General features: G+C 42.5%; 1 protein-coding gene across 1 annotated transcript in view; it reads left to right on the top strand.

Annotated features, from left to right (window-relative positions):
• Positions 1–2,506: 2,506 nt before the first annotated feature.
• LOC118778443 (protein unc-13 homolog B-like) overlaps positions 2,507–15,971 on the top strand; it is an 88,354-nt gene continuing 74,889 nt past the window's right edge. Inside the window, exon 1 of the mRNA XM_036529973.1 lies at positions 2,507–2,672. Within this exon, the coding sequence (XP_036385866.1) occupies positions 2,651–2,672 (22 nt within the window). The 5' untranslated portion in view covers positions 2,507–2,650. The remainder of the gene's footprint in view (positions 2,673–15,971) is intronic.

The raw sequence follows: 15,971 nt of genomic DNA, 5'->3' as shown, positions 1-15,971 counted from the left end.
ATTATTATTATTATTATTATTATTATTATTATTATTATTATTGTTATTGTGTGAGCAGGCCACATTCAGGTCACACCCAGGCCACGTTCGGACAGATCAGCCTTGCAGTTCACAACCGAAACTCCTCAATCACCGTAGGACAGCGTTGTAATACTATTCACAACCAGTAGAGGCCCTCATCTCGTAGAGTCTGAAGCTCAACATTAATTTTCACATCTAAATCAATTTGTTTATAACAGAAAATTCAGCATGATAAATCATCTTCATATTATCAAAATATAGAACAGTGTGTATATTGTCCCAGGTATTGGTCTTCCAATAAAGATTAATACAACTAAGTCGAGAAAACCATTACCGTGACAGATGAACTCGATAGTGCGATAGATCTCATGGACTACATCTACCTACGTCTGTTTTGTAAATTACTACTATTGATATATTTTGGAGTGCATTTATTGAGGGAAACTAAACTGGACGAAAGCATTAAAGCATAACACTCTATTTCAGTAGAATCTCTAAAGAATTATGAAGTGTATGACCATTAATCTTAATGAAATATTGTCACTATGAAAGAAGATTCGCCACGAAAACGTACGTCGTTATTCTGGGTTGCTTATATGCATCAGTATGTGGTGTAGAGGTTAGAGCAGTTGGTAATGGACATAAAGAATGGACTGAAAAGGTACCCCAGTCAAAATAATACAGTTATGTGTTGTGTTATAACATGCCTTGTATAATATATCTATAATATAGCATTTCATATCACAAAAGAAAAAAAAAACAATAACCCGAAGAAGAGCACCTAAAATACGTCAGCTCAACGGCACAGTCCGATATAAAAGGCTACCCACGCTTTATCGGTTGTAGTTACACGTTTTCATTCAAACATTGACAGTAATTTCATTTTTTTCCCACAATGAAAGGAATTTAGTCGCAACATTGTAAATGAAAAGGATTAAACCAAGGACAATCCGATTATTCTAAAAGTAGAGTAAAATCAAATGATGTAGTTATCGTTGCGAGAGCACAGGGTTCAATGCAATCTAGGCTACAATAGCTCTTCAGTCATTATTTTCTCATCAGCATTTTGATTTTGACAGGTATAATTATATATTTCTCAATCAGCGCCATGGATACTTGTGCAGCTGAATAAATACCCCCGCTCATAACGCGCATTAAAGTTAAAACGTTTTGCTTCAGTGTTGACTTGCCAGACGCTTGCTGGATGTGGATGTGTATCTTGCTGTACATTTCCTCCTACGTATCAAAGGGACAGGGCTAAAAAAATTCGCCCCACCTAGAAACCGAACCTATAACTGTCTGAGTTAAAGTTCCTCTGGACAATATGGTAGCTTTCACCGAACTACGTTCATTTATCATGATGGTAACAGCGGTGTCGACCAGGTTGGCGTTTCAATATTTCCGCAGAAAATAATTTAAAAAGTCCTGGCGGAGGAAGCTGAGCTCATAGGAATATCCGGGAAAGCAGAAAACTAGTATCAGACGTAACTGATAATATTTAGACTATGTTTAATAAAAATCTTAAATTATTTTAATATACCATATGCCGTAAATTAAAACGAAATCGAAGGAAAGGCCCAGTTTCACATATTAAAACAAATGAATGTTTAAACGGATAAATGAATCTGGTCAAAGAAACGCAAATTTCTTCACTTTCTACTATTTTAAATGACAACATTTACATGTCGAAGTTGGTTTTCTGCGACATTAACTGAGATTGTACGAAACAAAACTCGCTTTAAAAAGTACTGTATTGTAAAAATGATACATATAGTCGATGTTTCACGTGTGGGACATTACAGCTTTACTTTCAAAGTGAGATAGCTATATACTTGATAAAATGTTAGTGCATTCTCCTTTGTTATTATATGACAGTCTCTTCATTGCAAAAAATATATGCAAAACTCATCGACTGGCAGCGTCCATACCGATTTAGGTTAGGATAGTTAGGCTACATGTTTCTATGGCTGTACATTTAAAACTGTTATAATTGCATAAAATTTTAAAAAAGGAGATAAAAAGTATACACAGCAAGTATATCTTGTATAACTATGTTTCTCTTGTGTTGAAGGACCCAGAGAGAAACTGTTCATTCACATGTTGGCGAAAACCGGCTTACTTGCGCGACTTCCAAATTTATCGCTCGGTATCTGTGTCAATCGAGTACTGTAGTAACCAGCAACCTGACAGCAACTCCCCGTGCGTCACCACCTGTTCCTTCAACCTGTTTCCTCCCTTGTTACGCCCCGTTTTTACTCATTGGCTAAAACATTATTATGCCCGCCCTTTCAAGAAGATTATGCGCTCTTGATGGATGTGCTCGATGTCAATTACGCCTAAATTGTCACCTCCCCTTTCGCTTGATAATGCCTAAGGTGAGTCCCTGTATTTTCCATCATGGCGTTACGAGGCGGGGAGTCGCTGCCCTCAAGCCTCAGTATTGAACCGTATTTTCCGCTCGCCCTCCTCCCGTCCGAATCGGTAATTGTCGACTAAAACTCGACCAAAAGTGACGGGACCTGTAGTTTGCCATGTTATCAGCGGATGGAATATATCTCAGTTGAAGCGCTTTGTCACAATTTAACTCTCAGAAGTGCAACAGGATTTCCGAAGGAAAAAAGCTCTGACAATGTCTCTACTTTGCGTGAGAGGTGAGTTTCTCTTTCAGTAAAGCAGCAATGACGGTCGGTTCCATCTAAAACATACTTTTAAGAGGTTTTCTAAGAAGCTGTACAGTGTTAGCTAGTTTGCATGTTACAGGTTTAACAGCCAGGCTCTTGAATGAACTTTTTCGGCCGTGGTTTGCTCTTGTATGGGCTTAACTGTAAGAAGGTATTGATTTAAAATGTTGCGCATCAAAATAGATCGTTGTCTTTCTGAATCAAAACGCACTTTTTCACATCCCTCGTCCACAATGGCTATGTTAGTTTGATCGCCTGATGGGGACAGGGGAAAGCATCAGGGCAGATTATGTAATTTGCCTAGAGAACAGTCCGTCATAATAGCAATTGTTGCACCAGGTTTTACGCGTGAATACGTTTTGACGTTTCCTGAGCTCTTGTCCGGAGTTGAGCTTCACTCGGGTGGTGTTGAATCAAAAATAAACAAACTCTTGACTTTTTACATTTTGCAAATCTTCTCGTCTTGTAAACACCACCGTGACATCCACAAACTGCTCATGTTTCTTATGGAGTGCATAAACCAAAGTAACGGACAACGACGCCAAATATGTTCATCTCAAACCTCACCCGTGCCCCAAGCGCATCTGGAGCAGTTTGGATACGTGATGTAATGCGTACTATTCCGCACCAGAGTCGACCCTTCTCACTGTAAGGCGCTTAGCCATACATTTCATTTTCGTCCTGATTTAGACACAGATTTGAGAGCTTTTTTACTGTTAAAGTCATATTGTTCCGTTCACAAACGATAGTTCATATGTGCGCGTGTATATCAGACGTCTCCAGTTTGATATGTTGAACGCAAAGCTGTCGTTGTAATGAGTCACAATTGTCTCGTCTTTTCTTTTTTTGAACGTCTGCTGTGATTTTTTTGCTGAAGACTTTCCAATGTCTTGACCCACTTCATGAATAAATTCATTTTCTGTGACACATCCCTTCTGAAAATGAATCCCAGCATCCCAATAAGTTCAAATATGGAATATTGATATGCGTAACAGTTAGAATTGTAATAAATGTTTTGAAAGTTTGTCATAATAACAGCTTTCAGGTTAGCTAGCGCTAGTCTAAATTGTGTGTAGGACTAAAGAAGGGGGTGTAACATATGTTGTTGACATGCATCTCATGACCAGCCTCAACCTCTCTGCCAGTTTCCCCCAGAATAGCTACAGAACTGACAGTCTATGGCATTTGCGTGTGCAGAGGCACTTATTATCATAACCATTGAGAACCAATTCTGAAATTATCATGCTCATTACCTCATTATATTTTCTGTGTTGATTCCATGGCTTGTTCTTTCATTTTCACTTTCTTCACTGACTTCGATTAAATTCAAAAGTAGTTGCAATCTTTGCCCAGTCTTTGCAAATTCAAGGCAATGAGTTAACAGTGGAGCATGTGGGATATATTGTGCATGAATAAGGATTTGTGTGTCACATATTGGGCATTGACTGGCAGACTTTAAAGAGAACCAGTTTACCAGCCTGCAAGCATTAGGTGAATCTAAGTTTGCCTTTGCCTGAGGGTTTACTTGGGGTTTGGATCCATTTGGTGTACTTCTGTACTTCTCTTCTTTGTATATACGTTGGGATGTTTGCAGTTGTGGGTGAAGCCATGTTTCATTCAAAGATTGTCTGTATAACATTAGCACTGAATTTCAGCTGCAGAATGTTGTACATTTAGAAATTTGTCAAACACTTATCCAGAGTGACCTAAAAATATATGTAGGTAAGCCACATAAACAACAACACATCAATAATACAACTTGATGCAAAGTTGATTTGTTTGGATTGCAATTGTCCATTGACTTTACATTACATTATTGGTATCTAGCAGGTGCTCTTATCCAGAGTGACTTCCATAGTTACAGTGTTCACATGCAGACAGCTGAATATTTGCTGAGGCAATTCTGGGCTAAGTACCTTCCTCAAGGATACATCAGCTGTGTCCCAGCAGGGAATTGAACCAACAACCTTTTGGTTATGAGATCTGCTCCTTACCACTATGCTGCACTGCCACTTCTTTTTGTTTGGGGTATTTTGTTTAAGAGCTTCATTGAGACACATGCATTGAAACATGCCACGCTTTCCCCCCTTGCCTTCAGGATACAGCTGAGCTGCTTGGGGAGGAAGACATATCACTGTCTCTTCCATTTGCTGTCAGTTTATATCTCAGCCTCTCAAAGAAGCTCAAATGCTCTCTAAAGCTTGCCCGCTTTCTCTGAGTTGGTTGTTGTCATACTCCCAGTCATTGTAGTCTCATTTCTGTCTGCCAGGGAACAGAGTATCATCCTGTGTTTTTAAAGTGGGCTTTAGCATTCCCTATTTTTCCTCCCCAGCACATGAGATTTTCAGTGAGCCAAGCACAGTGCCAAGTGAGGAAGGAAGCCACGAAACTCCCTGTTTGTGAAGAATTTCCTGCTTTTATTGACCTTTCTATCACAGCAAGTTTTCCTTCAGAGGCAGAACTTCCTTCCTTGCGGGAGAAAGTGTGGAGGGCTTGTGGGTGGGGCGCGTGCTTAGCCAAGTTTGGCATGACACAACACTGGCAGTGCATTTCGGCGGGTAAACATTGTTCGTTATCCTATTCTGTCCCTTCCCTGGATGCCACTTTCAACCTTTCCTGAAACGGTGACGTGACTGGACCAAGGGAAGTGATGCATGAAATACAAGCAAGGTGCCCTGGAACCAGCCAACAATGCGCTCACCAGTGGGCTTAAAACGTATCAATTATTCAAATGCGTAGAACAACAAAATGTTTGCTTAATCACCGAACGGTAACAAAATCCTTTGGAAAATAGGATTTAGTCTGCCCTCTGCCATTGCATTTCATTGCATGCCAGTGCCTTCAGCAGCCATGGTCATCAAAGGGCTTTCACAAACCACGCTTTTGAGGAAACAAACTTCTCCAAGAAATGGACGATCCCTAACCTTTGCACTTGAAAGCCTTCCATTCGTCTTGGCTGATGTCTGAATCAGCCTGCAAGAATTTGGGGACCTTTCACAAAAATCTGTTACACTGGCAATGTCCAGTATATGGCATGCTATCCAAAATCACGTGACTAATGAGTGAACCTAATTCAAAAAGCAGAGGAATCTCCAATCAGCTGATTGTGTGACTTGCCCAGTTAAAATTTAACTTGTTATTGGAAGTACTGATCATATTAACATCAAGTTTAGTCTGTGTCCTATCTTCTCTTGCATTGACCCATGGTGCACCAGTGGTGGTGTGATTTTGTTCACTCAGTTTTGAAAACTTTTAAAAATCTTTTGCAGTGTGACACAATGATGAAGTAGGCCTACGGAGAGAAGAAGAACAAAAAAGGTTTCAAGCCACTACCAGCCTCTGATGATGATTGAGAAGGTTAAATGCAGGGAGATGAAACTGTAATGTAATTTTTTAAAATGTATGTAACTTACTGAGGTGTGGAACAGAGTTTCCTTCTGGGCTATCTGAAATATGAATCTGAAATCTGTGCTGGCTTGGATACTGGTCGAAAGTGGAAATGCCAAAAGCGTTCTCCTCAGGAGACAGACCTGTCAGTGTGCAGTCAAGCAAGGCACTTCATCCGAAGTGTTCAAGGGGTAATTTGGATGTCACCCTGTATAAACAAAAAAAGTTGAGTATGACTGGCTCATCCCCAAGCTGGAGGACCGGTAAGCCCCAAACTGCGACGGTTTTCCAGTCGTTTTGCGCCGTAAGGACTCTGCTCGTGCTGCAGATGGCCAGACGCCCTCACGCGAGGCTTTGAACCGCAAATGGATGCCGAGGCCCGGGCACTTTGTAGGTCCTTCCCTTTGATGTCTTTGTTTAGTGGTTTTTCTGTGGGTAAAATGGGAGGATGGGAGGGTGGCTGGAGGATGAGAGGAGGGGACGGCGGGAATACGATCACACGAAGGAGCGGAATATTCATTTATAAATATTAATAATGCCTTTGGTTCTGGCAGGGCTCCAGGTCACATCCACCGGTGCTGAGCGAGTTTCCTGTTGACGATTTATCAATTGGCTAATGGAGCAGTTAACAATTAGCAAAATGCAGCACCTTACGCTGATTATTTATTAGTGTAACTTTTACTTTTACCTTTTAATTGTATTGTCCTTTGTCATATTTTAGTAATCAATATTAAGTAGTTCTCATGTGCGCAAACTCCCAGTAGTGTGGAAAATGTGATGCTTAATTATTATTGATTAAAAGGAATCCAAGTCATGAAAGAATGATTCACTTGGTTGTACCCACAGTATGCAAAACACACCCGAGACAAAATGAATGAAATATGTTCTTGCATTTACAAAGTAGGTCTGTTAATATTACCTTAAATCAGTAAGGGAAAGCCTGGCATAGGGTGGTTTCGGCTAATGTGCACCAGTTATTGTGTGGCAAGATGGAGAGGGACAGGTTCAATCATTCAGGACTGATGGGGGCTGGAACCAGACTGTGAATCACTCTTTCTTTGCCTGTCAGAAATGAATAAATGCCTAAACGCCAATCTTTGTGTAAAAAAGGCATTCTTAATGTCTGTCCTAAACTTGAGAAAAATCATTTGATATCTGTGATTGGTGTGATTTGCTTCGGCACCTGAGTTTGTTACAGTGTGATTTTAGGTGGGTCTGAGGATTTCAAGGCTGCAGAATGAATTCTTACGAGAGAGAAGTCTTAAGAAGCTGGGTGATTGCGCAGAAGGGAAATTGTTGCATGACAAAAGAGCCCATGGTCTTGATGACAACATATACTACATAGGAATACAGTCGTGTTTAAAACCGTGTGGGAATTTTACTGTTGATGTGGAAGCCATGTAAGGACTCCTGTCTGAAAGTGTGGCTACAGGTGCCAGTTACATTTTTCAGTGACAGGGAGCTCTTGTGAGACAGTGAGAGTAACAGGGAGTTACAGACAGAAATTAGATGGAGAGTGAGACAGAGTGAATGAAATTAAGTGAGGTGGAGACAAAATGGGTCAGGAGGGAAAACGGAATTTGAAATGGAACGAGATGGAGAATAAGACAGGGAGACAGGAAGTGAAATGAGAGAGCTCGAAAGTGAGAGTGAGAGTGAATGAAACGTAGAGACTGAGAGTGAGACAGAGGGAAAGAAAAGACGATATTAAGAGCAGGACGGCAGATAAAATGTGAGATGAAGAGTGAGACGTAGAGCAAGAGATCTCGAGAGAGTGAGAGATGGCAACAGGAACTGCAAGAGTGATCCCAAGCAAGACTGAAAGCCATCCAGAGAGAAGCAGGGAGTGGAGCAGTGCAAGACAGTGAGATATAGCAAAGCGGAGTGGGGCCCAGTGCACATATTAAATGAATTAAAATGAAAAACCGAGGGCAAAGGCCACTGAGCAACCTCCATCTGGCTCTTGATGTGTGTCTCTTTGGCTGCACCTTTGTGTCCTAAACTGGTACTTGTTACACCTCTCATTGTCTGTTTTTGCCTTGGGGCGCTGCAGTATTAGCTGAAACACATGCTCTCTATTGTTTCACTGAACAAAAAAGGAAGAAAAAAGAGAGAGCCAATTTACCACTCAATTTGCCCTGCAGGTTTCTTTGAACCAAAAATATCATTCACTTTCCTGTTACCCAGTTATTTTGTTCTTGGATGGAATTTTCTGTGTTAGAAGTGGCAGATTTAACCAGCTGGGGTCAGAGTATCACATATTTTCAATTTGATCATGCTAGACAAAACTATATGTGGCACACATATAAATATATAGATATACGTACATGTATATCATGTATATACATGTATATATACATACATACATACATGTCTTGGCTTGTGAGTGTGGCAGAAGTCAACAGATTCCAAAGGTTTTGGGTCTGACCTTAACGTAGTTTCTGTTCTGAAAGTAAACATTCTGGCTGTGCAGTGGGGATGCCACTGTGTTTTGGGGTCATACCTGAAAAGATTAATCGAGTGACCCACTGTTAGAATGTGTTCTGAACATGTTCTAAAGGTGGGATCTAAAATCTGATCATCAACAAACTTTCTTTTGTTGAAATCTTCATGATGGTTGGACATGCCACCCCTAAGCTTGGCCTTTCTTGGCATCTTTCCCACTGACTCCTGGCCTGGTTCTCATCTCTCTCAGTGACTCCTGGCCCTTCTCCTCATCCTTTGGAATCTTGCCCTGACACCCACTTAGCCTCCCGTTTGGTGTGGAATCACCTCAGTGGCAGTGGTGACCCACGCCCCTTTGTACCTGGTTTGCCTGGATCTCATTAAGGGAGGATGGTGCAAGTGAGTCACTGCCTCCACTGACCTGCACGCGCTCACGTTTTGCTTCTAAAAAAAACATACCCCCAGGGGAAACAAGATGCTTTCACCTGGAACACGTCCTGTCCTCCCTTGAGGACCCTTTGTGGAGCCTTTGGAAGTTAATGAAGCTTTCTGAAATTCAAATGAGACAATGAGGAGGGAATTATTACCGGTAATGCAGGCTTCAGTGGTCTCTCAACCACAGGAAATGCTCGAAAGCCCTGTGTGCAGTGCAGTCCCATCAAAAATGTAAATGCAGCCCATAATGGGCATTAGAGAAATGTACCACAGTAATAAGAGATGCCGCTGTTTGAATGAAGTTGACTGAAATAACTGTGGGCATACCAGTGTGATTTCTGTTGAAGGTCCCAAGCTGCTCGTGGATTCAGACATGGAAACCTGGGGTTTGATTTGGCAGTACTGCCTGGCATTTCAAAGGCACAAAAAGACTTTTCACGTGCAGACCTTTCACATGATTGGATTGCACACCACTCCAGAATTCTGGTATGGGAGCAACTTGAAAAGATTCTTCTTAGCCTGTGAATCAATCCATATTCTTCTACCAGGGGAACACTTAGCCCCTAACTAGACCCCCCCAGTATGCAGTCCAGTGGACCTGTGAACACCCCCAAAGGGCCAAAATGGCTGGATCCTGTTGAGTGATTTACAGGGATGCTGACCTGCACCGCACCCCCGGCCTGGGTGATTGGACACGGCAGCACTCCCTCCCCTTTCCCTATTGAAGGCATCCCATTGTTCTTGGGCAGAGATGGGCCCGTCTCCATGGGGATGTCATTAAACACTAGATGAGCAAACATGCGTTACTGCGCGCCCACGTGCGCCGGGGCGACCAGGATGTAGGGAGAGCTCACGTTGGCTGCCTTTCAGCTTCAAGGAACAAGGAACTGCGAAACATGCCGTCTTCTTCCTAGAGAGATGTCAACAAGCCCTGCTAAAAAACAGTTAGGGGGAAAACAGCCGAAAAGAAGTGATGGCTTTTGTTTTGTGGAGCCGTGCTGCCAGCCCCCACACGCTCCATTTGAAACTTCACCAAGTTCTGGATATTAAACATTTGTGTAGGTTGGAGTCTGAAGATAAAAGTGCTGCTTTTTTGCTGCTACAGTAAATGCTTAGTGTAGCACTTCTAGTTTGAGGTTAGATTACTTACTTTGTCAGCCTTGATTTGGGTGTGTCAGTTGTAGATGTGTTTTTGGTTCTTTTTTTAAATTCATCTGTTTTTCTGATACAGCATCAGCATGTGCGAGACCAAGCCCTGCTTTAAGCAGTGGGTTGTCGTTACCCTGGTGATGCTCTTGGCAGTGCGTGGAATTCCATGTGACCTTTTGGAGTTGTGCTGAAGGCGATGGAGTGGACATCCGTCTTATTATACGGAGCACCATGCTGGGCCAAACCCCCCCGCCCCAAAAACACGTGTAGACATCAGTGCTGAAGAGTGTGTGCTGAGTTGTCTGTTCACCAGCTTTCTGGAGTGTTCATTGATTCACATTAATGCCAATCACATTATTGAAAAGTGGGCTTTTGTTTATGCATGGCCTCCATCAGCTGATTATGGTGTCAACTGCTTTGGGTTGTGAAGCACACAAGATGAAAATGTGCACACACTTGATTGTCCTCATACAGCTGCTCTTTCTTGACCTGTTCTGCATCCCTGACTTTTGCCCAGTTATCATGAGCTGTCTGTCTCTAAGCCTCATGGTGTCTGCCAGAGAGAGAGAGAGGGATGAATGGGGTTAGAGAGAGAAATTGAAAGATAGACAGAGACCTGTCTTGACTTTTAGGTCAGTTGTAATTCATCAATTTAGCTAAAAATGAATCAGCGAGACAACATTTACGAAATGAAAATTAAATAAAAAAAAGAACAAATTTAAATTCAAATTCCAATAAATGCATGAAAAAGACAAAAGGGGGGGAGAGATAGAGAGGGGATAGAAAAAGAGAGACAGAGAGAGATGTGTTGTGGGTGGCTTCAGAGTGTAATCCCCTGGCCATCTGTTGCCCTCCGCTGCAGTTTAGTGTTAGAGTGCGGGCTCCTCCCCCCGCCAGCTCCGGCGCAGTTAGTAAACAGGACAGCGGAGGCCTGGGCAACAGGAAGTTCCGGTCCTGCGTCCTTCCTGAAGCGGTGGCAATGGAAGGTGCTCTTCGGCGCGGTGACTCGGCATTATGGGGATCAGGCCTCCTGGCGTAGGGCCGTGACCGCGCGAGGGTCATGTGATCGGCTCGTGTGATCAGGTCATGTGATCGGCCGCAGTGGCCGCCTGTGACCCGAATGCTTGCTAACAGCAGCGGATCATGGTCCTCAGAGCTGACGGTTAACCCTTACTGAGCGAGTCAAAAGTATTCCTGTTGCAAAGGCACCGCCGTGATAAAATCCCTTAATTCAATATTCAAATGGTGCCCAATGGTGATGTCAAATCCTCAGCTTACTGCTTTTGGATTGCCGAGTGCGAGTGCGACTGTGTGGTTATATGAGTGAGCGAGCGAGTGAGTGAGTGAGTACGTAGGTATCAGTGAACAGTGAACAGTCTTCCTGGTGCACAGTTGATGCACCAGGAAACTTCCATAGATTTAAGGTTGATTTATTCAGCTTCTCTTGCTCTGATGCGTTCCAATTCAGTGAATACGCCCACAGAAATAAGAGGTCTTTTTATCATTAAAACTTCACGTTCATCAGGAGTTATATTCAGGAGACTTCACCTATACTTCTTACACTGGGAACGGATTTCTCATGTATTTCATTAAACTTTTCCTCATATTAAGAAAAGCTGACAGTGAACCATTTTAAATAAATCTTTCTCAAGATCAAAACAAACATTGTTGTGAAACAAACTGTTGTGAAACAAATTGTTGTACAGACCCACAGCCTGCACTCCTGTACACTTTAACTCGCAGTAACTGTTAATTTATTGTACAGTATCTGTTCATATTTATTTTTTATATCCCTCATTCATTCCATCCTTGCGCCATTCTGTGTACGTGTCCCGCACTACTCCTGTTGTTTGTTGTTCCACTGCTGTTGGATGGTGCTTGTTGTTGTCACCTGGTAAATCATTGTGCGAACGCACTATGAGAGACACTGGAACCGGAGTCAAATTCCTTGTATGTGCAAAACCATATTTGCCCAATAAAGACTGATTCGGACTCTTCTGAGACGGAATATATAGATGCTACGGGGAGTTCATTGTGTTTTCTGTTCTGTTAATGTTTATAGTGTGATGGAAATCACTTTGCAGGGTCTGACACATAGAGATACAGCCAGTGGAAAATGTACTATGGTGGTCGTGGAGAAGCAATTTCTCTTTTTGGATTTAAGAACCAAGGAGAAAATAATCAATGTATTGTAATGGTCAAAATGGTGTGCTGAATTAGCAAGGACTACCATTGCACAGTCTCCTGGAAATCATGACCAGAGAATAACTAAACACCACAAATGCATTATCTGGTAAATAATATCTTTCATAGTTTGGTACTCAATTTAAATTTATGGCCAAAACTGTTAATGCCATTAGCTGTGTACGAGTACATACTGTGATTTTATTGTTGTAATCCTGCTCTTAGCTTATTTTTATGCATTTTAATTTGCCATATTTGTTTTGTCTTAGGATTTTTAATGGTTAACTCAATTAAGTTTTGATTGTTGAAAGAATACTTTTCATTTTTAATAAAGAGGTCTGTTCTCATGAACTGTACACAGTAAACATCTGTTAGATGAGCCTTTCCATTAGCTCAGTGTATCATCGGAGCTCTCCAGGGTGCTGAAATCAGGGTTGGCCATATGTCAGCAGTGCCCTCCCAGCCTTCAGAAAGTAAAGATCTAGATTATAACAGTCCCATCTCTCACCTGTGCTGCTAAGGGCTGACCTAATTGCTTAAGCACACAGTAATTATGAGTATGCCAGTGTCCAAATTATATACTGGACTGAAAGAATCTCCGGTGAGTAAGACTTTCCGTGACTCGGTTGTGTGTCCGGCCAATTTTCCTTTGTCCTGGTTTGAACTATGTGCGATTTATAGGCAAAATGTGTCATCTTTTCCACTCCTTCCTACGTTATGCAAGATAAATGTTAAGCTGGATGTAAAAATATCCTAGATCGGATCATGTCATCCAATCAAAAATTGAAATATTAAATAGGCTTCTGCAATATTAATTGGGGCCAATGGCGGACTAATTATCTCTAACTGACTTTGTGATGGGGATATGTTCTTATTTGCTTCAAAAAGGTAAAAAAAAGTGTTAAAATGGTGTCATTTTGCACCAAGTCAGGGAAGAGCTTCCTAAATGGAATCTATGATTCTCTGAAGGCCTCTACTTACCATAACTGCTTGCCATTAGGTCTGAGGCAATCCCGTAATTACGGCAGTGAATATCACTTCATTACAGGAAGTGTGTATGCTGCTCGTACTCTACGAGCATGACGTGGAGACCGGGATTTGTTTATTGGAAGTGAACGCGCTCCGGAGTTGTTGGATGGGTGGGGGTGTTGCTCTGAGTTGTGGAGTGAAGTGGAGTGACCGAGAGACAGATGGCAGGATGGGGGTTGGGGCAGTGAGAGGGAAGAGGCTGGTGCTTTCCCTCACTGTTACTTTCAGGGTAATGCACCATCCACAGACCTGTATTTGTATATATCATTATATACACTGCACAATTTGGTCAGTTCGGGGAATACATTGAAACTGAATTCATGAATATCAATCAGCCATCATTCAGTCAGGATTGTTTTCAGTCGATAAATTGAAATGGAATTGACCCCCAGCTGCGAGACATTTACCATTGTTTATTTTCTTTTCAGAAAATGAGCTAAAGAGTCTAGATTTACCTACAGTTAGAATGTAGGTACCACACACACACACACACACACGCACACACACACAATAGGCACTATATCATATATACATCTTTTTCATTTTTTGAAAAAATGACTTTTCCTCTCCATTGCTAATGCATTCCAGTTAATAATTGGGGCCCAGGTTCAATCTAACTGCTATGCTCTGTCCTCTGAACTTTAACTGAGTCCTGGCCTTGCTACGCCAAAGCTTTTTGCTGAACCTGAAGGCAGGTGCTCATCTCTCATGGCCTCCACCAGTATCCCAGAGAGACTCCTTAAATTAGATATTTGCCAAGGGCTAATCCGTGAAACGCTTGGGATCGTTTATTAATTTTGCAAATGTAATATATCCCCCCCCCCCCCCCCACACACACACACACACACACACACAAACTTTCAAGGAAAGAAGTACACACAATTAGATGTTATCAAACCATTGCGCATCGCTGGAGATTAGGCAACAGCTGCCTGATAGCGTTACTCCGCAACTGTCCTCGGCTAAACAGAGCGCAGGCTTTCTCCCGGCTCGTCCCCGCGGGTCCTGCTCAGACCAGATAGTCATCAGTTTCCATCATTACTGGCTGCTGGTTTATAGGCCGGCACAGTGTTTCCCCCCGCATTACTTTTAGTGCGTGATTGTGTTTCAGCGGGGGTGTGCTGTCTAGGTGACTAATATCCGGGAGGGGGAGCCTACGTGAGAATGGCCGCGGGGCCAGACCGAACAGCTCAGCGGAGCCGTGGTAAAGTCACACTGCCGTCTGAGCTGAGCAGACACTGGGAAACTGTTTCCATGACTGACTGACCCCTCCTGAATAATTAGCGAAGTGCCCCGCAGTCACAGGACGTGAGGTCACGAAGGCCACCTCTGCCGCTCTCCGAAGGCGGTCGTGACTTGGCTGGCATTAGCGAACACCTCTCTCCGTTCATTCATTTTAAGGTCCCCTTTAAAAAGGCAGGGTCACGTCGTACGTTAAGTGCGACTAGACAAAGCACACATAGAGCCAACACAAACATGGCATAAATGTGGCACTAAGCGTTGATAATACATTATGCGTGGTACACACACTTCATCACATATAACATACTGTATGTTACATAGGAATGAGTGTTACTTTCAGTCCCACCAACAGTGTCATTTTGCCTAGGGCACCAACATTGCTAGGGCCAGCCCTGCATGTATCATATACAATCTATTTAGTATGCATTATGCAGCCATTATATAGTGCTTTTGTAGGTTTTATGTAGTTGTACTTAAAGTGACCAAAGACACATTTGGACAGTATATGGAAGTTAAACCCTGGGTAAAGGCTCAGTTGGACATAACGAGTCCCCTGTCACACTGTGAGGGCTACATGCTGGTGTGCCCAACACTTTCCATGGGTTCTTCTGTCTCGGCTTCATCATAATGCAGTACTTTAATAAACATTCTGGTGGGCCCTGTCTGTGTGGCTCAGAGAGTCACTGCCTGCGCTGAGAGAAGGACTGCTTTGTGATGTATGGATTCTAGAACTAATTATAACAGCCTCAGCAGCTTATTGGATCCACCTATTTGAAAGCCAAGCCCCGGGGCCTGTTTCTGTCAGATCTTTTTTCGTCGTTCTCATCGGACGGGTCAATGGCCTCTGAGTTTGGACGGAATCATGTGACCAGGAGAAAGAGAACAGCTGACCTGTGACATTTATCCAATGAATGTGCAGTGCTACAGACAGGTTACATCATACTGCTACTGTTGGTATTGTTGGCGAATGTCTACATAGTTATATTCTGTAGATGCTATCACTCTGTTCAGTAGGAGAGAATATGAGAGATAACACAAGTGTTTAGGAAGAGGTTGTGTGATGTTGAAATGGCAGTACCTGTCCCTGTGTCCCCAGCTTGAAAAAAAAAAAATGTCCTGAGTGTGCCTTTTGAACACTGATCATTGGATTTCTTCCACTTCCACTTGAGTGCTTCCACACAGTTACATTATCATACTCATTTTTTGCAAGGGTTTTTTTTTTTTTTTTACAGCCAATGGATTTATCCTGTATTGGCTGACCACAACATTTCTCTGCCACTTTAGTTGTTTGCTGAGGCAAAGAGTTTCACCCTACTATTCTACCGTATGCTGTTAAGACCCCATGTCTTTGGAGGCTGCGGTACGGGGCTCAGATCAGCGGATCCGCGGCTGAAAGCA

Source organism: Megalops cyprinoides, chromosome 5 (assembly GCF_013368585.1).
Source record: "Megalops cyprinoides isolate fMegCyp1 chromosome 5, fMegCyp1.pri, whole genome shotgun sequence".
NCBI lineage: Eukaryota > Metazoa > Chordata > Actinopteri > Elopiformes > Megalopidae > Megalops > Megalops cyprinoides.
Note: the sequence above shows the minus strand (reverse complement) of the source record. Positions and strands in the feature narration are given on the sequence as shown.